This window comes from Aspergillus alliaceus, assembly GCF_009176365.1.
Source record: "Aspergillus alliaceus strain CBS 536.65 unplaced genomic scaffold BDW43scaffold_12, whole genome shotgun sequence".
NCBI classification, from domain to species: domain Eukaryota; kingdom Fungi; phylum Ascomycota; class Eurotiomycetes; order Eurotiales; family Aspergillaceae; genus Aspergillus; species Aspergillus alliaceus.
This window is the reverse complement of record NW_022474695.1, coordinates 116,054-138,221: the sequence shown is the minus strand read 5'-3', so window position 1 is coordinate 138,221 and position 22,168 is coordinate 116,054. Positions and strand designations below refer to the sequence as shown.

The 22,168-nt window shown below is 45.2% G+C and overlaps 4 protein-coding genes and 2 non-coding genes across 6 annotated transcripts; 1 reads left to right on the top strand and 5 right to left on the bottom strand.

The window, feature by feature from the left end:
• Positions 1-4,089: 4,089 nt before the first annotated feature.
• BDW43DRAFT_t75 lies at positions 4,090-4,203 on the bottom strand. The gene has a single exon. It is a non-coding gene; the product is annotated as a tRNA-Leu (tRNA).
• A 992-nt stretch (positions 4,204-5,195) lies between these two features.
• On the bottom strand, positions 5,196-5,309 carry BDW43DRAFT_t74. Its single transcript has one exon. It is a non-coding gene; the product is annotated as a tRNA-Leu (tRNA).
• Positions 5,310-7,263: 1,954 nt separating this feature from the next.
• BDW43DRAFT_309223 (MFS transporter) lies at positions 7,264-9,039 on the bottom strand (the record flags this gene model as incomplete). Its single annotated transcript, XM_032046669.1, has 5 exons — positions 7,264-8,091; positions 8,141-8,211; positions 8,269-8,281; positions 8,343-8,715; positions 8,774-9,039. The coding sequence occupies 5 exons, from the start codon at positions 9,037-9,039 to the stop codon at positions 7,264-7,266; spliced, it is 1,551 nt and encodes a 516-aa protein (XP_031902189.1).
• A 4,966-nt stretch (positions 9,040-14,005) lies between these two features.
• Positions 14,006-14,300, top strand: BDW43DRAFT_309222 (uncharacterized protein; the record flags this gene model as incomplete). Its single annotated transcript, XM_032046668.1, has 2 exons — positions 14,006-14,152; positions 14,220-14,300. 2 exons carry the CDS (start codon positions 14,006-14,008, stop codon positions 14,298-14,300), a joined length of 228 nt encoding a protein of 75 aa, XP_031902188.1.
• Positions 14,301-14,706: 406 nt separating this feature from the next.
• On the bottom strand, positions 14,707-16,236 carry BDW43DRAFT_269882 (NAD(P)-dependent oxidoreductase). The gene is made up of 2 exons (XM_032041289.1): positions 16,132-16,236; positions 14,707-16,069 (listed from the first exon to the last, which is right to left on the bottom strand). Exons 1-2 carry the CDS (start codon positions 16,177-16,179, stop codon positions 15,188-15,190), a joined length of 930 nt encoding a protein of 309 aa, XP_031902187.1. The 5' UTR covers positions 16,180-16,236; the 3' UTR covers positions 14,707-15,187.
• Positions 16,237-17,119: 883 nt separating this feature from the next.
• On the bottom strand, positions 17,120-21,149 carry BDW43DRAFT_318281 (MFS transporter; the record flags this gene model as incomplete). The annotated part of the gene is made up of 2 exons (XM_032048682.1): positions 19,056-21,149; positions 17,120-17,271 (listed from the first exon to the last, which is right to left on the bottom strand). Exons 1-2 carry the CDS (start codon positions 20,833-20,835, stop codon positions 17,120-17,122), a joined length of 1,932 nt encoding a protein of 643 aa, XP_031902186.1. The 5' UTR covers positions 20,836-21,149.
• Between the last annotated feature and the right edge of the window lie 1,019 nt (positions 21,150-22,168).

The window sequence follows — 22,168 nt, the reverse complement described above, 5'->3', positions numbered from 1 at the left end:
TAATTATTTCTAATGCGAGTGACTAGTGTCTTGAATAGAGGTTTAGGCAATCAGTGAAGTGAGCAGTAGTCATGTGACCCTTTGTCTATAAGGGCAACACAACACAATAAGCTTCATGTTTTCTTTTCTTTTCCTCTCCTTAGCTTAGTCTCTTCGTGATAGGCTACCTAATCAACTATTGATTCAGCCAGAGTCCCTTACAACTAGTACCACTGTGTAAGGATAGTATAGTTGTTCCCTTTATTTCGTTTGTTTCTCTCTATTGAATATGTCTGAAATTACCTAGTATCGCAGGCAGCTGACATATGCCTAGTGAATAGGAGCTTTGTAGATTCAAAGAACTTTTACACATACTTAAAGTAGTTAGTAGATTTAACCTTTTGGTATTGTTATGGGGCTGACTTACAGGCAGCCCTATAACATGGGAATCTCTGCCTAAGGCATCGCGGCCAAGCCTTTACCACACAAATATTTCGTACAATGTGTCATTTCTGTCAATGAGCTATTTCTTCTTGTTCAATAGGCACGCTTAGGTCAGAACAATCCATTCGTCCCGTAACAAGTATTAATCTAAATAACTAGAAGAACAAAGAGACTATCTTGATTAGGATCTATAGATAATATTACAGATTTAGTCCAGGAGAAGTTTAAAGTGCCAGGCAGCAGCTGGCTGGGAACCGGGAAGGCCAAGCGCGGGTCAATTGCCACGCACGCTCCTGGGACGGGAGCACGCGGGAACATCAGAATGCAGCCAATGAGAGTGCCCGGATACCGAGTCTACGTAGACTCAACCCAGTACTAGGGTATAGGGCTAACACAATTGTGGCTTCATCAGACTTACTATATCACGCTCTCCTCAGCCAATATCACCACATACGACCATAGGGTGTGGAAAACAGGGCTTCCCGTCCGCTCAGCCGTACTTAAGCCACACGCCGGCCGGTTAGTAGTTGGGTGGGTGACCACCAGCGAATCCCGGCTGTTGTATGTTTTTACATCTCTAATATCTTGGACCGTGGAATAAAATTATATGGCAACTGTGGTGGGTAATGACTTCCTGGCCTATATAGTAAGCCTTCTTCCGTTACAAGGCAATGATCTCTTTGGGATGCGGATTCAACCGCAATGCCTTTTGCACAATCACTATGCCGGTCACTGTGATCACCCGGGACAACACGGGGAGATGTGTTTCGGGTACCTGCCACCCGCTGGGTCTAGGTTAGGGCTGGGTTACAACAACCAGGTAAACTGGTAGGTTGTGCCACTCTAATAGTTACCTAGACATTATATAATGGTATCTATCTAGCACAATAGTATTTATATCTCTAGACCAGTATCATTAACCTCTTCATCATCCATCATTATTTCTTCTGCCCATACAATAGCCTTAGCATTGTTGGCATGGTCTTAGTAGATAGCTTGAATACAGATTTTACCAGTAGTCTCATATATCTTATCCCATTTCCGCGCAAGGTGTTTGGGGCCCAGTTCCTCCCGGAGATACTCGCGAGCTGCCTGGTTGGCCTCTTTGATACTGGTCTTGGTTTTAACCAGAGAGGGATAGCACTCCGCCACAAGGGATCTAATGGTATAATTTGCATGGATCTCCGCCTTTACCTGATACTAATTTACTTGAATAACATGATCAGGTTCTCCGTGGCGGAGTTTAATTACAGTAGACATAGGACCCATAGTTTGGACAATCAACCACTTGATCAGAATGGAGTGAATATACCAGATACATGGTCTCTATTCAGGTGAATTGGCTTCCTGAAACTTCTTGAAAATGTCAAGTGGAGGGCGTTCCTCATCACGATCAAGTCAGTCAAGAGACACGTAATCCAAAGCCTCTATAACCTGCCCTTTTTTAGCCTAGCTCGCTCCGTGGGTGATGTGTCATCCAGTCATTGCAAAAAGGCATATTCCAGCACCAAAACACGGGCGTAATGGTCAACAGCCTCATGTTTCTGTGGAAAATCCAACATATCTTGTAGTTGGGCTACCTGCCAGCGTGGCTGATCGTCCAGCACTTCGGTCTGAATCAGCACGGCTAACCACCAGACCAGGGGATTAGTCTGAGGGTTGCCTGGATATCGGTGATCACCCGAATCAGGAATCCTTTGATAGCATGTCAAAGTGCGGTCTGGGAACGTCCAGACTCCGCGTAGTCATGGATGGTATCGATGCCGTCCTTAAGCGGCCATGGTAACCGAAGCCTTTTCGTAATCGGGCCACATATAGAAGCGCTCCTATTCCCACCTAGAGAGGCCTCCTTGATAGTTCTCTAGGATTAACGAATCTATCGTTTTCTGATCATAATACCCATTTTGATTATGATGTAATCTACACCCTCGTCGACTTTATATATTTAGTATCTCTGTATGATGAGAGCCCACGGAGATATACCGGTACATGGACTCTCTATACAACCCCATCCACGCAAACCACGCATGCTCTGGATTCTACAGTCCTATCCAGGGAAGACACTTGAACGCTGAACCGCTTGTAGACAAAATCCATTCGTAGGGTTCACGAGTCTCCTTCACAAAGGAAGCCATCCAAAAGCCCTTTCAGTATTTGGGACTAGGGGATTCCTTATTACCTCGGTTCTGCACAACGATTATATGATCATCTTTACTCGCTGACGGAGCAGTTGATCAATGGTGTGAGGCTATAAGCTCAAAAGGCAAATTCTTCAGATGCAGTGACGACCTTCGCTACTGGCGAAATAGATAGAAAGGTGGTATTCACCCCCACGTTGAAATTATACTTCGATAGAGGGTGTCGTTTAGGAGCTAATAGTACGGATGGCGAGGCCGATGACATTAACGAAATTATGGATACCACCGATACTACTGATGCGGATGATACTACAGGATATTGCTACGATAGACCAATAAAATAATGGCGCCTGAACCAGCAGACTTTCGCACAACATGCCGTACTTACCACTTAGTCAACGGCGAGATATCATACTCGATCCATACTGTTACGGTAACATCATATATAGATGGTGGTCAGTCGTATTGAACAAAAAGCCCGGTATTTTGGTCTTTTTAGCTTAGTGGTTCAGCCTAATCTCGCTATGTCTATAATATATACATACTCATTGCCTTAGCAATTATACTCGGGGTATTGTATATTCGTTGACCATCATCCAGTGTGTTCAATTATTGAGCGCTGCAGGTGCTGAGCACCCACTGTCAAGATGGGAGTTGAAGTCTTACGGATGAAGTGATGGCTGATATCGAAGCCCTTTTAGGTGGTTATTGAGGGATATCTCAGAATATTTGGGTCATCGACTTTGAGTATGTTACTCTTGAGTAAAGGGATGTCCGCAATACCGCTTCAATTCGCTATCGGGAAACTAGATGGCAAATTACTGCTTGCACAAAACGTTAGCTATGACTTATCTCTTGAGGAGTTCCTCGTCAAGTTGGCTACTTGGGAACATGTGGATAGGCATGTACAAGTTCTATGACCCAAGAAGGATTTATATCATCTCGTGGTATAGCCCGCAAGACATGCAATGCTTCCAGAAGCTGCTCTCAGAGGGCTGTGATTTAATCGTCTCTAAGGAAAGCTATCATTTATGCCCAGATTTTTAAAATATTGACGTGGGGAGACTACTTAAGAATCTGGTTCCTAAAACTTGGCCCTCGATATCCCTGTTTGCTGTTTAGGGAAGTCTTCTTGTAAGTTGCGGAAGGGTCAGTAATGTCTATACTTATCACACTTGTCGCTTTTGATTTAGAAGATGTTACGGATATCATAAGGGACATTTGTATAATATCTAAGAAGGATACCAAATATCTCCGAGTCACCGCGGAAAATAGACCTAAAAAGAGTATGCTGTCTTCTTTATTGCCGTATTGTCAATACCTGTGTATATATAACTAGGGGTTTGTTGGATCTTAGCATTGCTATCCTTGACAAGCTCTTCGACAAGGAATAAACCTAGATTAGGTGGAAAGTGAAAGACATAGAAATAAATATTTCCCTCTTCCTTCCAAAAAAAAAATAAAAGTTTATTCCCAAACATAATAAGCGGAGAGAGCACGAAAGGGAAAGGGAAAGGCAAAAAAAGTATGACAAGAGTGGGATTCGAACCCACGCGTCTTGCGACACGCGAAGACACCCTAGTTGGTCTAGGACAAGTTAGAACACTTGAGTCGCGCACCTTAACCACTCGGTCATCTTGCCGTTTTTGTATAGTGATATTTGTAATAATAAAATATAAAAGAGTTGGACTTCACAAGTCCTAACACCACACCAGCGGATAACATGGATATGGGCTCTTGACTTGGTTAGCGCTAGTTTGAACTGCTGTTAGTTTGTGACAGACACAAGACGCAGACCGTTTTTCTGCGGACCTACTTCAACCTCTCCCAAGAGTACATCGGTGAGGACCATTAGACAGCTAAAATTCCTTGCGCAAGAAACATTTCTAGAAAACATATTATTACTTCCTAACTCTAGGGTCGTCACTATGAAATCCCTCGCAAATATGATCTTGTGTTCTGAGAATCAACCACCTAGTATTGATACCTGAAGACCCTGTCGTATGTCGTTGTACCTGTACTGGCGTATTCCACCATCGGACATATAGTTCTAGGTACGGCTGTTTTCGCTAGATAATTAATTGCTGGCAGATTCTTAAACTATCTATCTGAGCATAGTTCTGGAACATTTGAATATGCGTACTATATTTTAATGGCCGTGAAAATAAGCCTCATGAGACCGTAGAAGTTGCGATACGCTTCTAACTCTCCCCAGCTCTTGGACTATAATTTTTGAGAGAGCATATAATTTCTTTGCCCCGTAAATATATACCTATAAGATAGTGCCGTATTGGTTACTAATTACAAGCCACCTATCCTCCAGTATTGTCCTCTTCCACAAATAGAGTGCTCTGTGGTTGAGTTTTGAGGGTCCTCATCTTCCATGGTCAGAAACGCTTACTTTATCTCCCGATCAAATAACTAGTATATTATGGACAAGCTTATTAAACTACTGATAAAATTGTTCTTGACAGCACGGACGATTTTGTGTGGCACTAACGGAGTATAGAAGAAGCTTGTGCGTAAGAGGTTTGTTGGAGCTCGTGAGCCTCGACAAGTTCTTTGACAAGCTTTGATTCAGCCTGAACACATTCATTCCCTAAGAGGATCAGGGAGAGGAAGAGCAAAAATAGATGACAAGAGTGGGATTTGAACCCACGCCTCTCTCGAGAACCGAAGTGACACCTCGTATGAGGCAAGATATTAATATCTTGACTCGGTCGCCTTAGACCGCTCGGCCATCTTGCCATATTATGTAATATGTTTTGGAATAATTGATCACACAACCCAAGCAGTTAAAGTCTTGTCCTAGCCAATCAGGCCTAACATCATATAGATGGAATACTAGTACAAAGTTTTGTGATATGTCAGGGACATATGGTTAGGCACAAAGTAGCTATGACCTGATGATAAGTTGATTCTTGGTTCATGGTACAGGGGAAGTAGCTGCGGATGAAGGACTCTTCTACGTAATGATCCTCTAAACCCAGGCAGGCCCTTTGACCTTATAAACTCTCATTTCAGCAGCACCCTACCTTGGTCTGGTTCCAATTTCTAGTTTATTAGAACAAGGAGGGGCTTGGACACCTAATACCGAACTCACACACGCTGAAAAGATACGGAATTAGTTGGGAACTAATTTTGCGTGAGTCATGATGTCCGTCTTCCTAAATACATAGCGGGACAGAGTACAGGCGGTGCCTAATCTGGATAGAAAGGCTTTGCATATACAATACTTCTCTCCGTATGTGTGTCTATCATATAGAGAGCTCTCGTAAAATGCACCCAAATGTGATAATCTAAATTAAGTATATGGAAATCAAACGAACCAGCTGTCAAATGGCTACCGATACCCGGACTCCTTTCCGATCTGTTGCAGAATATCAAGGAGAGCGAGCCTCGTCAATGAGTAACCTCGTGAGGATGAACTCTACTCCCTTGTTAAAGGGAGAAGGCCGGATATTATGTGATTGCATGAGGCTCTTTCGCTCAGTGATGGCCCTATCTTTATCTTTTGCTTCTAGTATTTATTCCTATCTTTCAATAAGTTACCCGACAATTGCCTTTGTAACCATGATAGCTCATATCTCTAGTGTTTGGCCTAGACACTGTCTCAGAGAACCGATACTTAAATAACAATAGCTTCCTACCAAGGTATTTAGCATAAATCTAGCCGTAGTGGCTGGGAGAAATCCATTACTTCTAGCATAGCCTCGACCGACGAGGTGACGCGGACAGGATAAAATCCCCGAGCCATTACGCACTATAGTAGCAGGATAATCTTGGTAGTGGAGACCGACTGGCAGGACACATTGCATCGGATCTTCCTGCATGTCTCTAAGGCGATAAGTTGTACATACCGGGTGGAACGCATGAAATACCTGCCGCGCATACAAGGAAGGAGAGAGGGATGAAACCGGTTCCCTGTTTGAAAGACCGATATGATATTCATTAGTTCTGTACGCTGGCCCACAATAAATCAAATTGATATGTAGCTCCTTATATCCCTTCCCAGCCATTGCGGAGTATGGGAAAACCCATAGTCCAGCCACCCACGTAATTCTACGCAGATGGTATGTCATATCCATATTTGCCAAGAAGATGTCATCAGAGTTTAAAATGTCGGGCGAAGTATAAGCTTACTCTGGACTGTAAGAGGCTGATGAGAGCTTGTATGGACGACCTGATGGTAGATGGCGGTATACCGTAGTTTGTAATCGAGTCAGCGGCTTAACGCGTGTGCGGGGTTCGGAATAGGAAGGCTGTCCACATTCCAGCAGGACAACTGAGGCTATTGGGATCTGCATTGTTATTGGATCCACTATGCATTGGACACTGAAGACTTTTGTACCTGTTCTCTATTGTAGTACTACTCACTAGTAATACTATGCCATACAGTCGGGTCCAAGATAGTGATATAATATAAAAGTTGCGCTTTGAAATAGGATATGGTGAGCAACAATTATTTATCCATAGATTAACGCCAGAAAAAAAAAACCCCAATTCGCTCAGTCGCTCATGATCCGTCATCAACGTATGGGAGTCCAGCCAAAGTCAATAGAAAGCATAAAATGATCCAGCATATCGCTAATCACAGAATGGGTCTATGTCATGTCACATCAATATGAACGCAAATTATATGCAAAAAATCGTATGGTAGGAGTCGAAATACCCGGAGCCAAGCTGAAAAAGAAAGAATAGGTCAGGTCATCTTCGGCATGAAATTCGGGTTAGTCCGGATGCTCTCCCCGTATCTCAGTAAGTAGAATGATGTCGGTGCAAAAGTAAGTGCAATGAAACCGAGGAGGCTGTTTCCCCAGCCTAGACCGAGGGTGTCGTACAACGGTGTACCCGCTAATGGGACAATAGCACCAAAAATGCACCGCAAAGCTAGCTCGGCGGAGACGGCACTGGCAGCGTAGAGCGTATATGAATCAACAAGATATACCTGGGTAACGAGGTGCACGTAGTAGATCCCTACTCCAATGAAGAAGGTTCCACAAATAGGAACAATCCAATGAAGCTCATATTCTGCGGACCAGCCGTACCAAAACAAGCCGATTGGCACTAGGAAGCACCCAAGAACAAGGGGTGGAAGACGATGCTCTGGCTTCATCTTGCCATGGACCTTCTCCTGTTTTTTGACATGCCGATCAGAGTAATAGCCAACAGTGATTTGTCCAACGCAAAAACCCATACCAAGGCCTAGATAGCTTAGGCCGGCTTGGCCTGGGGTAAAACCGTAGACATTTTCGAAGACGTCCGTAAAGGTAGTGAAGAGAATGTACATGTAGCTGTAAGTGACAGCGCTGTAGAGAGAAACAATCATGACAATAGGTGACAGAAAGAGGAATTTGATCGGTCGTGTCAGCGAAGCAACAAGCATTTGACCGGCTGTTTGTTCCGAGTCAAACTTGGTGCGGTAATAGTGTCCAGTAGTCTTTTGGAGACTTATAGCTTTGCGTCGTAGTATCGTTGGCGCATAGGTCTCGCGAAGTAACACCAGCGATGCGATCACAATGATCCCTCCCTATCGAGCGTTAGAGTTTGAGCATAGAAGGATAGGAATAATAACTAACCAGTATTGCTTCAAGCCAGACAGTCCACCGCCAGCCAATGTTTTGTACCATGTAACCTCCAAAAATAGGACCTTGACTCTGTTAGTGTATGTGATTGATATGAGGAGATAAACTTTCGAGGAGCTCACCAATTACAAAGCCCTGTTAAAATCATGATTAGCAACGTCGGAAAGAGGCTGAGTAGGTAATCAGATATACATACAAGCAAGGGGCCTACAGTCCATATTGTCATTGCAGTTCCACGCCTCTCCATGGGCATCATGTCAGCGACAAAGCCTCCTCCGACCGTTACTGGTACCGAGCTAGCAATTCCCATTACTAGCCGAGAAACAATGAGCATGGAGATATTGATGCTAGATGCGCAGACTATTGCCGCAATCATGAAGAGGATATTCGCTGCGTGGGTGACCGGTAACCTTCCGCTCATTTCAGTGATTGGCGTAAGCATAAGAGGCCCCAATGCGGAGCCCATCACGTAGACAGATATCATGAGAGATGCAATGGAAGAGTTGTCCGTGTGGAACTCCTTGAGGACTTCCGGGACGCCGGGAGCAAAAATGGTAGATACCATAGAGCTAAAAGCTATTAGCATATCAATCACTGGAGTGTAAAATTCATTAGAATTAATCATACACATTGAGACTGCTGAATGATATCAGGCCAATAGTGAGCCATTTGCGAGCATCAGCCCAGTTCATGGGGTTCTGAGGATCATCGGGGCCATCCCAGTGGACGACATTGTCATCCTCATCATGGGATTGCTCACCAGCCTCAACGTCGCAACTCACAACTCTCACACGGGAATTTTCTTTTTCGACAAAGGTACCCAGACACTCTAGGCTAGATTCAGGGCTAGGTTCGACAGAGCTGTTAAGGTCTCTGGAAAGTTGCATCGCCATGACAATTGTGAAGGAGATGAGGATTGTAAGACCTAGAACGACGGAATTGATGAATCGATCTTGACATGCGGGCCATCGTGGTCTTCTAAATAGCTAGGGTGGATATCATCAGATGCAATACTGGAGGCACTACATCGGACATTATCACGATGACGGTAGAGAACGCGCGTCCATACAGTCGGACAATTGTTGGTATGCTGGACCCTTGCTATCCAGCAGCCGGACTTCAATGCTCTCTACTGTAACGTATGGGTCGAAACACCTGGCCCAAGACCCATAGTGGGTACAATTAAAAATATCAGGCGCACCCACGGGTAGGAACCTAGCAAAAGGGGTGGCGTTCCCACTGGAGACCCTTACATGGATCAGCTCTATCCCAGGTCTGCTTCAGACAATGCCAATTAGCTTTGCTTATCAACCAGTGATCTACATAGGTTATCCTTGGGACACATAATGCTCCCCACTTGATGTATTACAGCGCCCGGGAAACTAAGTACCCCTTTCGAGATATCTTGTTGTTTCTTAGCTGCCAAGGCATGTGGACTGTTACAAACAAGTTGTGGTTTTATGGTGTCAGCCCCTTGGATTTGCTCGCAACAAATGTTGACTTGGTTTAAGTGGAGGATAAAGCATGAAGCCAACTTGGGGTTTCTAGATATCACAAGGGAAACATGAACCCTCTTTGGAATTTGAATCCATGTCAGAGGAATCTGCTTGATGGATCAGTTTGTTGATCAGCATTTTTTAGGGTCCCCCTCCTTTGAGGTGTTCATAGTAGGAGTCACCGCTATAGAGTTGGGGATGACCCATCATGTGGAGATAGACTGGGGCTGGAATGGTCTGTCTGCAATGTGTTCTGTGCAAGAACCGCCTCAAGAGTTCGATTCTTAATTAAATTCCTGCAGAAAATTTTGAAATTCCCAAGACCAGGATCGATGGCGTGCTGGTTGCTGCGATGTGATATTGAGACGAAGAGATATGTAGATCTATGCTCGACTAAAGCGGTAAGGATCCGAAAACGGGAGATCCTCAGGCTCCCCCTCTGATGCCCTACCCGAGGTCAATCCCGGTCGCAGCTTTCCCGATTTCTTTTGTTTTCCTTTTCATCCTTTTCATTGACGGAATCACCGGTTTTTCCTCCGAACAGCATGGCGTTGTAAAAAAAAATTGACACATATCAAATTGCCTATAGCGCCTGCTGCGGATTCTAGATTTGACACATGAAGATGATCTTCTAAATAATTACTAACAGATTAGCCAATAAATGAGTTGGATCTGCAGGAGAATCTACCTCAAATCATGGCCATCTGGGAAGCTTAACCAACCATTAAGCTCTGGTGGATAACCGAATCTTCGAGGCCGCTTGGCTGTTCCATGGGACTTCGTGCGGGCTCTCAAAAGTGCTCATAAAAAAGTCTGGTTCCCGGAGATGTACCCACCTACAATGGAATCTCACCACGGTTGATCTACTATCGGTCTTAGAGAGCTTCTCCTACCCCGGGCTACTATTAGAAACAGAGACCTCCACATGATGAGACTGACCGCCGAAATATGGCCAACAGGGGTTCGGAATCGCCCACATGTTTCGGTTAAACTGATCGGATGTTCAAAACAACCTCGAAAGCTCAACGGGATTTTTTTACCTAAAAGAGAAGGCGATCTACAGTATAGATTATCGCTCTATATGCTTGACTCTTCCCAAAACTCCACCCACCTACTTGAGAGAACACATAGGTATGAGAACTGAAGAATTTCCCAACTCCTTGTCTTTTTTCTTCCAATTGCCGATGTCGGCTGCAAATATCGTCTTCCCGTTCTTCTGAACACATGGAAGACGAAGAATCCGAGCGCGTCTCTAACCTGCGGCATGACCAGCATATACTGCTCGCAGTCATTAGAACCTTTCGACCGAGTTTGCCTGTTGGTTTTGGTTTCCAAACTTGGCTTTTAGGAAAGCGGACACAAATGAGTCCTTGATGTCATGATCAGCGCAGCATTGCAGAAATCCTTTGGGGTATTGCGTCTCAGTAAACGAAAAGGTTGTTTTTGGTGAAATAGCTCCCTACGATCTCTTGTTGGCATCGAGGCATTTCAGTACATTAATTTGATCCTCATAAAAGGCGAGACCTATGACTACAACACTCCCTGGGCAGTTAGTCTGGAGAGCATAGTAATCCCAATTATAAGCTAAGTTACTATTAGTAATTGGGTTTGGCTTTCATCCAAAAGGTCGACTTAAATTTATTTCTCCCAACATTATTATTCCGATAGAAGTGGCGGAGTATTTAGTAATGATACTCACATAAATACTTCCGCGAGTCCACCAACTCTCTTCTTGTACCTTACCATACAAACTTGTACTCTTAATCAGCATCTCCCACTCCTTTCCTCCTGCATAATATGCTCTGATCTGCTCACAAACCCCCCAGATCCTTCTGCGGTTTACAAGTTCAAGAATATAATCAGTTGTTCCTTCCTTATACTGCGCCTTCTGAAAGAATTCCGGCATTATATGTAAGGTTCGAGATACTGATTCTTCGGAGTGACATAGGGCATCATCCTGGAGCTCCCAGAGCCAGAGCATATTGTTTTTAACACTTGCTTCATGAGGTTGCTGGGAAGCACGGTGGCATTCATCGATGGAGACGCAGCCTCGAGGGTAAGTATAGAGGTCGTGGGAATGCGTTTAAGAATTTCCAATCGAATTTTGGGAGGGAGTTCGCTGAATATATCCCGTCCGATATCCGTACAACCGTCCGAAGAACTAGAGATTCCTTTGTCCGAATCCCCCCGAATAAAGTCGAGGTATGCATCTAATTCGGGTATTCTAATAGGGTTCATTACTAAAACCTAAACCGTTGTATGTTCAATGTAAGCAAGAAATTTCCCAACAGGATGCAAAATTTTGGCAAGATGGTAACATACTTTGTCGCCTCTTCTGCATTTCCATGGTTTTGCCTGAGGTTGGACTGGGCTTGCCATAGTCCAGTCTTAACCTGACATCTGAGTTAGATTTACAATACAAGTCCAAGTCCTCAAGGATACTGCACAACCACTCCCGATCGAGAGTTGTGTGTCCGTCTTGATTGATGCACCTCATGAGTATGTCCTGGTAGCAGGCCCAATGGATAGGCCAAGAAACCGGCTTATGAAAAAATCCCTGATCGTGGTATCTACGACCAATTAGCCCAGTGGCCGAAAAGAGGAGAATCACACACACACACACACACACAAAAAGATTAGTTCCTGTAGGACCAGATGTTCTGGGAAGAGGATTTATATCATCTATACAAGAACAGCGACACAGGTCCAACAAAAGATGTAACCAGGAAGACTAACTATCCTCCCCAGGAGAAACATATATGCAATCCTGGGATATAACCACTAGTTTTATGAGCGCGTCGATAGTATGAGTGAGATGTCTTACATGGCGAAGCACATGGCCCACGCCCGAAAAGTAATATCTAAAACCCCCAGATATACTTGGAACCTAATTGATGGCCAATAAGGAACAACGAGGAGGCTATAGACCTTTCTGGATACACGTACCAATCGATACCCACGACATGGAGCTGGGTCAGCCATCGCCGTCTTTAAGGACCTCCATGCTGTAGCTTCTGTATCCTTTCCCTCCGGATCCACGTTTATAGAGGTAGTGGAGAACACCGAGCATCAGAGGGCACAGTACACATCGTTCTTCCCGTTATTGGACATTTGGTTGGAGGCAAAGTACTTATTAAATTTCTCGGCATCAATTCTAGGGGTAGAAATTTCCACGCTTAACTAGAACCCGACCTTGCGGGTGTGGGGCTATTAGGTTTCTTTCTTTCAATCACTCAGAGCAATAAATGTCCGCTAAGCTGACTACACTTTGCGCAAGAAGTCAACTATAAAATACATAGACTTCTTGGAGAGTATCTCCGTCTCAGCGCTGGCCCCTAGCTTGGCCAGTAAGGCCCAACGGGCTTTCCAGCTCAATGGGAATCCAAATACTCTAGATTTTATGTTTTATTTGGAATTTTTTCTAGTTCCCTATGATACATATATACTCAACGATGAATCAATATAATAAAAATTCTAGATATGCCATATTACTATTTGACTGAAAACAATAGTTCTATTTTATTATTGTTTTTTAATAAACCCAAAAATTTCTAAATAGGACTATTCTTGTGCGTATGTATGGATCTTGAGGGAAAGCCATGGCATTTTGATATCGCTAAGCTATAATTACACTAAGTATGATGGTGTAAGTACGTAGTTCCTGCATTAGTTAACAGTCCTTAAGGAGAACTACTGTAATATTGCGTCTCTTTTAACTATCACAACTTATAATAGATTTTAACAGGAGTTTTGCGATAGCTATGCTGCGTAGCTATTGATCGTAGGACTCATTTCGACACTGGGAAAGTGGTGGCATGCGGCTTTTTTCTACCCTCGCACGACAGCAAAGTTATGAACTTTTTACAAGCGCCGCAGTTAAAGGGATTCGGGATTGGAAGGAGGGCTTAACTAAACGTTAGACCAAAAATTTATCTCATGGTCTTGAGGGTGGCCTTATGAAAACGGCTCAACAGGGCCTATCAAAATGTACGGTAGACTAAATCGAGTACTTATAACACAATATTAGCCTAATAGTTTTCCTGTAACTTTTTGGCTATAGTTTTTGAAATATATTGCCAAAAGATAGCCTTTCCTAAAGCAGTAGAGTGTCTATTCAACTAACCTTATGATTTGAAAAAAAGTGTCCAAGAGTACGAGGACACTAGTTTTGACACAAACTATGCCCCTGATCCACTTTCCAGAAGTATTTAAGACCTACAATAGCATAGCCAGAGTCCTATTTGATCGTTCAGTCTCTCCCTACCCTTCTTCATTGTTACTACAGCTTTAATCTTCAAAGTTACCCCAAACCTTCTTCTAGTACACCTTCCAGTACACATATTGACATATACGGCGCTTCAGGATGCTGTTATTCAATTGGCTCTTCAAGTCATCCAAAGAGACTTCTGCTCCTAAAGCCCATAAGCCGATCTGGGATCCGCAAACCCTGACCATGCAGCAACCAGCTTCTCCCCAAGTCCCTACTGACCGCGCTGGGATGGAACAATCGGTATGGATAAGCGTCCCTCGTTCAACGCGCAATGGAAATTATCCCACAAAGCTAACATCTGCATCAGAACGTACACGAAAATACGGAAGTTAGTTTACGAGGCGGCGGTGGCGGTAGTGTCTGCTGTGGAGTGTATGATCTCCCCTGAGGCCGTATCACTAGGGCTTCATGAACTGACCTTTTTAGTTGTGCTGGTCTGCTATGCTTCGAATGTTGTTGCTCCTCCGAGTAGTCTCCCCTATTCAAAAATGTGCTTCGGCGTGTATGTGTGTCATACGAGTTTTAAATTAATGGGGTCTCTCTTCGTGGATGTCGATAACCTTTAAAGGATATCGAAAAATCCTACATAGTTTACTACAAACATATCTATAGATTAAGTATTCCTATAGAAAGGGATTCCGCTGCACAGTTTGGACCTTAGCTTCCCACTGGTATCTCATGCGAATCTCTTGCAATGCAAAGATGTATCCTTTTCTGTCGGTGAATTACCGTATCGTACTATTCAAGTTGTTGAGAATATTGACATTTTTATGAATGAACCGTCGAATAGAATGCTATTATGTTTGAGTCACGAAGTGCTAGTGACTCCCGAAGACGCCCACAGGAATGATTTTGTCCACTGCCGGCATTCTAGAAGTTCGGTCTGACCGTGGTAGTTGTTGCAGATCATTAATTAGGTGGGTCAGCAATTAGGGCTATTATACCCATACCGGTGATAAATGGATTCATGATACGAACGCGAACTTCCCTTTATGACTAGTTACCCTAATTGGTGTCGTCTAATAATATCGGTTTGGATAGCTATAGGTGGGGATATGGACAGAAAAGAAATCCAACCCAATCCCGGATTTCTCCCTTGACTACCATTTTTTGCAACTGATTGATCCGTACTTCGTACCGTATTCATTCTTACCAGGGCTGAAGGCCTATAGTGATCATACATATACCGTAAGGCGCTGGAACAAGAACCCATGGCATTCAATACTAGGTTAAACCGGGATTCGTGAATCAATTAACTATACAAGCACATGCACTCTAATTCTCATAGTCTAACCCAGACTCCTTGCGAATCGCCCCATATACACCTGCAATATCCCCCTTCACACCCTTCTCCTTCTTCACCTCCTGCAAATATGCATCAGTAACCTCCACACTCCTCAACCGCACCCCCGCCCCCTGAGCAATGCTACTAGCATGTCCCAGATCTTTCCTAGCCAGATCAACTGCAAATAACGGCTCATCACGCTTATAGTAGTCGCCCTCAACCATCCGATCCGTGTATTTCGCAAACGGTCCAGGAAGCCACGTATGGATCCACTTTTGGTAATTGTCGGCGCCGAGACCGCATTTCTCCGCGAGTACGAGACCCTCCGCGAGGGTCTCAACGGTGTTAAGGATGAAGATGTTACCCAAGATCTTGAGCTGGGAGGCACGGCCGACATCGTCGCCGGGCAAGGGGAGAATAGCTTTTGCCGTGACGCCCTCAAAGAAGGGTTTGAGGCGGTCAATCGCCTCTTGCTGTCCGGCGGGGACGACGATCATTTGGCCTGCGTCGGCCATGTTGGGGGCGCCAAAGACGGGGCATGCGACGAAGGTTGCGCCGCGTTCGAGGAGGGTGGCGTGGGCGCGGCGGGAGGTGTCTGGGTGGACGGTGGAGCAGTCGACGACGATCTTGGAGGTTAGGTCAAGAGATGGATTGGCGGTGATGGTGTTGATGATTTGGTCGAGGGCTTGGTCATCACCGACGCAGATGAAGGCGATCGTGGCTTGATGCACGGCTTCAGGGATGGTGGTTGCAACGGTGGCCTTGTTGGAGCCAATTGAATCTGCGAATGCGGTGGCTTTGGATGTTGTGCGGTTGTAGAGGGTTATAGGGGAGGATTGGGGGCCTTTCAGGGCGATGTTGCGGCTCATACCCTAGGTCGGAAGATGTTAGTGTTTGGGGAGAGATATGGATATATAGATTCGGGTTTGCTTACCCGGCCGATGTTACCCAGGCCAAGCCATGCTACTCTTTCTGAAGACATTGTGTTGAGATGGGATTCCTACCGTGTTCTCAAGGAGGAAGTAAGGGTTGTAGAAATGTCAATTGGGATGTTTAGGGAGATAATTATTTATAGAGTGATAGGTATAACAATAGAAATGCGTCATGCGGGGCATTTCGGAGCCCAACCCGGAGCTGGACTCGGGGCGGGTACGGGTCGGGATCGGGTCGGGTTTGCAGGGACCCGATCAACTCTATTCGGGGCTCGATATGATATTACATTCCCTTCCTAAAAACTTAATCGGAGTGGGACTCGGAGTTAATCTTCGATATTTGTCCAAATAAGTTGAGAATGCTGACTCAGGATGGAGTTATTTTCAAAGAAATGCGATATGTCCGCTCTTGAAGCGAGCTCTGTACTGAGTAACATATCACCAATCATCAAAGCTTCCACCGAACGCGACAATTCCGTTGTCCAATTGACCCCAAGCTTTCGCCGATAAAGACAACAAAATGAGTCGACCGACCCTATCATGATTCATGATGCTTACGCTCAATTATTCACCGGTGCATTTTTCTGTTACAACGGCTCCGCGAGCAAAGAAACGATCTTCTCGTATGCAATGACCCGTCCTTCTTTTGGTCCCAATTGAGATGCAATATTCTTGGCCCTATCCTTCATCGCCGCGCTATGGGCACTGACCAGCACTCGAATCAATGCCCGTCCCAGTTCAGGTCCATTGACGGCTGGCGCAGTTTTGCGACTTCCCCAAACCCCAATTCCTAGCCATTCTGCGCGCCAGGCGAAATCGTAGGTGTCAAACCAGAGGGGAAGTATGACTTGCGGCACGCCAGCCCTAAAACAAATTAAGCCGTTAGAAGACCATTCAACTTTCAAGAGTTGAAAGCTGTATAAACTGACTGTATGGCTTCGTGAAAAGAATTGGATCCCCCATGATGGACCATACATTGTACATGGCCACTCAGGAGAATGCAGATAGGTTCCGCCTCCAACCACGGCTCGACGCGCACTCGGCCCTCTGCGATGGCGGTACGAAGATTGTCGGGTAAAATAGTCTCCTCAGCGACTGTTCCGCCGCTTCGCTTGATCTTCCATAAAATTTGTATGTCCGGCCTCTTATCTAGGAGTATGCGGAACCCGTCCATGAGCTCTCTCAAATCATCGACCATATACATTACATGCGACCCCAGGTTTACCAAGACTGTTGGCCGTCGTTCGAGCCAGGACGCTAGTTCTGGATCTTCTTTAGCAATCGGGGCACAGGGGCGCAGAATTGGTCCGCACAGGGTGAAGTTATCGGGAAAATAGCAAGGAAATTCGATCTCCCGTCTGGCTGGAAGGAGGGCTATAGTCTTATCTGTCTCATTGAACTGGTGAAGAGCCTGTGAGGGTGTTGGACCCGGCAGCCCATGAACATTGCGGTATGCCTGAAGTTCTCTGGCCCGTGGATTATTCGATGTGACCGAGAACATCTGGAGAGCAAGATAAGCATTCGGAAGGATCAGATACCACGGTAAAGGATAAGGATAGCCGGAACATATGCTAAATCGTTAGGCAAGGCCTATAGAGTGAGTATATGGGGAAGATAGAATGGATCTCTCACACTGGATACTTCCACAGACCCGCCAACCGTGGCTGAACCAACAGTTCCTTGAATGTGTTTGGACTCAATGCAACATAACGCTGCCCCAGCATGCGACACGCTTCCACTGCCTGCAAAAAGATCGGATCAAGCACGACAATGGCCGGTTGGACTGCCTGGATGAGGGTAACACAGTCTTGGTAAATTTCCAAATACTGAGGGCCATCCCACGGAGCTGTTAAGCTGGGGAAGATGTTCTTGAAGGCTCTCAGGGCTCCTTGGAATCCGATGTCATGTGTGCGGAATGATTCTGTGGCCATATTGAGCGCTGAAAGGGTCTGTACCATGGGTGTTCCGGTGATCGGATGGAAAGTCGCAGTGTTTGTCGCTGGTGCCAGGGTCGCAGCACGAGCATTGAGATGGGAGACCGCGGGCTCCAACTGAGCGAAGGAACCGATGTGGACGTCGTAAGAAGAGCGAATAATAAACTCATGGGCAACAGCTAAGGGGAGAGTTGCCTGGCCCAGCTCGCTAAAGGTGAGGAAGAGAATAGTTGATCGAGTCATCGCATTCCGCTATAGTCTGTACTATGGGCAAGAAATAAAAAGATTCGTGATGCAGACAGTTGAAGAAATGTTACATACAATAAAATACGTGAGAAATAAAATCGGTACGAGGACAAGAAAGACGCAAGAGGGATGGATATCAGTGTTGTAAATTGAGAGGGAGATAAGTAAAACATAAAGAGATTTCTCAATATAAGAACGGCCTGTTAACCTGTTGTGTAAGTAAGCCAGTCAATGGTTTCTAAGACTAGATATAAACGTCTTGCTGGCCCTATAGTAAGTCATTTCACTACTGTATTCACGATTATTGCCAAGGGCAAGGGGTGAAGATCCCTCTATATTGAGTGAAATTATTAACGTTATATCTAGTTTTATCTATTAACTCCATCAACGTTCGTACTTGCGGTGTCTTCTGCTACTAGAGGAGAATGTCTTGTGTGGTCCCCCCTATGTAGGGCAGGTTAGGAGTAGTACTACCTGTTCCACCTCCCCGCCCGTATCCTGTCACCAATCATAGGTTTAACCTGACGTGCATGACCATATCTCAGCGCCACGAAAGGTGTCGGGTAGTATTTCGCAGGATTATTCGGCGAATATACCGTGAGATATTGTTGGTCTGGTGCCTGGAAGAATCAAGCGATACACTGGTTCAATTAAGGGGCATCTGAAACCTCCAAAAGGCGATCCTTGCTGTTTCACCTAGTCCTTTCGTCCTCGGCCACTAATAGCAGAATTACGGGTATTGATACGATCAATATCGTAAGGATTTTCTTCATATTGTGTCGCTGTGCGACCGAGAGACCGTCCGGACTTTCTGGATACCCGAGACCTTTGTCGATCCAGTGCGACTTGGGACGGCACTGTGCAACTTCTATCGGAATCGTCACTGTCACTACTCATAGAGATAGACTCGGCTTTCTCAGCTGAAGTCACTTTCTCTTGAGCTGGTTCTTCATGCGGAGGTTCATTCTGCTTGGCTGCGAGACGTTGCATGAATGCTTCGGCCTCAGCAGCGAACACGCAACGCTTACGGATCTGGGCTCCATACAGATAAAATAGGATGGGGAATGGCACACAGGCAACCGACAAGAAAGCCGGAATTGAAGATGCCCAATGAATCCCCAGGTTGCGATACATATAAGTGGTGAACAGAGGGAATGCGAAACCGAAGAGAGACCGAAGAGCTGAATTAGCTGCCAGCACCGATGCCGAATAGATCGTATAGGCGTCGATCAGATAGTTGAAGACACTGAGGAAAACTAAGACCAGTCCAAATCCAAACGGCACGCCTGCAGCGACCGGCACCATCCAGTGGATGGTTGGAGAATTGGTCCATGCGAACCAGAAAAGGCCAATTGGCAAGGCGATGCCTCCAACAATGCTTGGAGGTAAGCGAACCTCAGGTGCAAGGCGACCCGTGGTTTGCTCACACAATTTAGCATACCGGAAATTATCAGGAAAGGTGCAAGCGACTGCAATGATCATCCCTACTAGAATGCCCATGAACGCTAAGCCTCCAATACCCTCACTCCAGCCGCGGACTTGCTGGAAGACAATCGGATAGGCTGCAAACAACATGTACAGCGTTCCGTATATGATAGCCATATAGATACAGAACAAAAGCACAATGGGTTCTTTGAAAAGCAGAAGCCAGGGGCGTGAGAGAGCTGTAGTCAATGTCTTTGTCAATGTTGCCTTGCCTCGTTCGATATCCAATTTGCTGCGGTAGATATGGCCACTCAATTCAGAAAGTTTTTCGGCTCGACGCCGCAGAAGGACTGGAGCATACGTTTCTGGTAGTAATACACACATGGACAGCCAGATAACACCTGCCAGTGCCGCGAGGAAACCTTCCACCCAGCGCCAGCCCGCAGCAGAACCAAGGAAACCTCCTATTACTGGACCAAAGGTAGGGCCGCAGAGTGGTGCAGCAGCAAAGAGACTTATCGCAATACCGCGCTTAGCAGCCGGAAACATATCCGCAATAGTACCTCCTGCATTTCCAAAAGGCGATGACCCGAAGAAACCAGCCAGAAAACGGAGAATCACGAGGGTTTGGATATTCTGAGAGCCAGCAGCCCCCGCATTGAAAGCAGTCAGGAGGAAGAATGTGCCAGTAAAGATATGCCGACGGCCGAATGTCTCACTCATTGGGGCCCATATCAATGGCCCAAAGGCGAAACCCAAGACAAAGAGGGAGATACCGAGAATAGCAATTTCCTCTTCGCAGTTAAAGTCTTTTACAATTTGGCCCATTCCTCCGGAATATGCAGAGGAAACCAATGCAACTGTGAGAGTGACAAAAGATACCAAGACTGTATAGGACCATTTTCTAACCTCGCTAAAGTTCATCGGGTTGCGCGGGTCATTAGGAATCCAAGTGACAGCATAAGGGTCATCTTCGGTCCCTGACCCTATGTAGGGATAATTGACCACCTCGGGCGTAACAACCTTTTGATCAAGGACTAAACGCCAGTAAGGTATCTTGGAGGGTTGAGGCGCCTCGCTGCCCCCGGCCAAACCGGTCATGCCCGTTGTTCTGATACTAGATATGGCTGTCAGACTGCTCTATAAGACATACATGTGTTATGGGATCGACATCTTTATCATGGACCCACCTGATGTTTATTCTGTAGGAAACTTTACGAGACAGTAGTATCACTGTCAACTGCGTTGTGCTTCGCAGATTCCTAAAAATTTGGTTGAGAGGCGTAGATCATGAGATCTCGACGTCATGGGCGATGCAAATATCTAAGAAAGAGAAAAAAAAATATGGTAACAATGCACAATAGCTAATCCCAAACCATTAAGGCATAAAAAGGTGTTTAGAAATAGAAAAGAAAAATCCTTCCTAGTAAACCGAGAAATGCCTCGGTTAGATACTAGGATACAAAATATATAGACTTACATATCAACAACGAATCATATTCCTAATATTCGTGAAATAGTGGGTTTCATTACTAACAGGGACATTGATCCATTTCGCCCTTTAATGTTCAAATATGCAAATATCTAAACATTCGAGAAGACTAGCATAAATCACCCGTTAGCTTTTCATACTTGAGCCATTAGCCAAGAGAATGTTTCTCTTTCAATTCTCGAAGTGCAAAAAAAGGCAACGAATGATTAGCGACCGCCACAGACTTCAGCCCGACGCACTATTGGCGACAAGCTTGCTTGGCCAAGTGGAGTCTAGTAACGAGCTTTATCAGACATTTATAAACTGAATACTCTTGTAACCCGAATATCTTGAACTTTTGAACATATGCATGGAAGACACATAGGATCAGTATTTGCATACGTTTCCTTGTTCTTTCAGGGATAATTCTTTACCTTTGGTCAACTCCATACTCCATACTCCATACTGCCTTTGATAGCAGTGTGTGGATTACAAATGGGTCGGTTTTCCGTGCCGACAAAGCGGATCCGAGCGGTGGATTTCCAAATTTATAGAATAGGCGAGAAGAAAATAAAATCGCCCCCGGAAGAAGATGCCGAATGGCTTGTCAGGCAATAATCATAATCTTCAAGGTAGTATCCGATGTGGACCCGGATTATTGCATGTCGTTGCCTTGGTATCGTTATCTGGGCTATCGTGAGCCAGATATGCCCTTGTAAATAGTCAAATTATTTGAATCCGGGGTTTGCTTACATAGTGGCCATGTCATAGCTTTATCATTTCAAACGGTGATAAGAGATCCCAAGAAGTGCGGAGTCTATTGCAAAGGGAACACAGCTCGGATTTGCTTGGTATTTGCACCTTGTTTAAAAGGATCGTAGTATATAAGTGTTGTCTAGATGTATGTTCATACATGACTTAGGTCGGCTGCCAGAAACTCACTCATGATGAGGTCCCAATTGC

Bases quoted from the DNA above. Each gene is read 5' to 3' on its own strand.
- BDW43DRAFT_269882 (XM_032041289.1), bottom strand. From the start codon at position 16,179: ATGTCTTCAGAAAGAGTAGCATGGCTTGGCCTGGGTAACATCGGCCGG. The intron at 16,070-16,131 runs GTAAGCAAACCC...CTTCCGACCTAG, and splicing joins GCCTGGGTAACATCGGCCGG to GGTATGAGCCGCAACATCGC.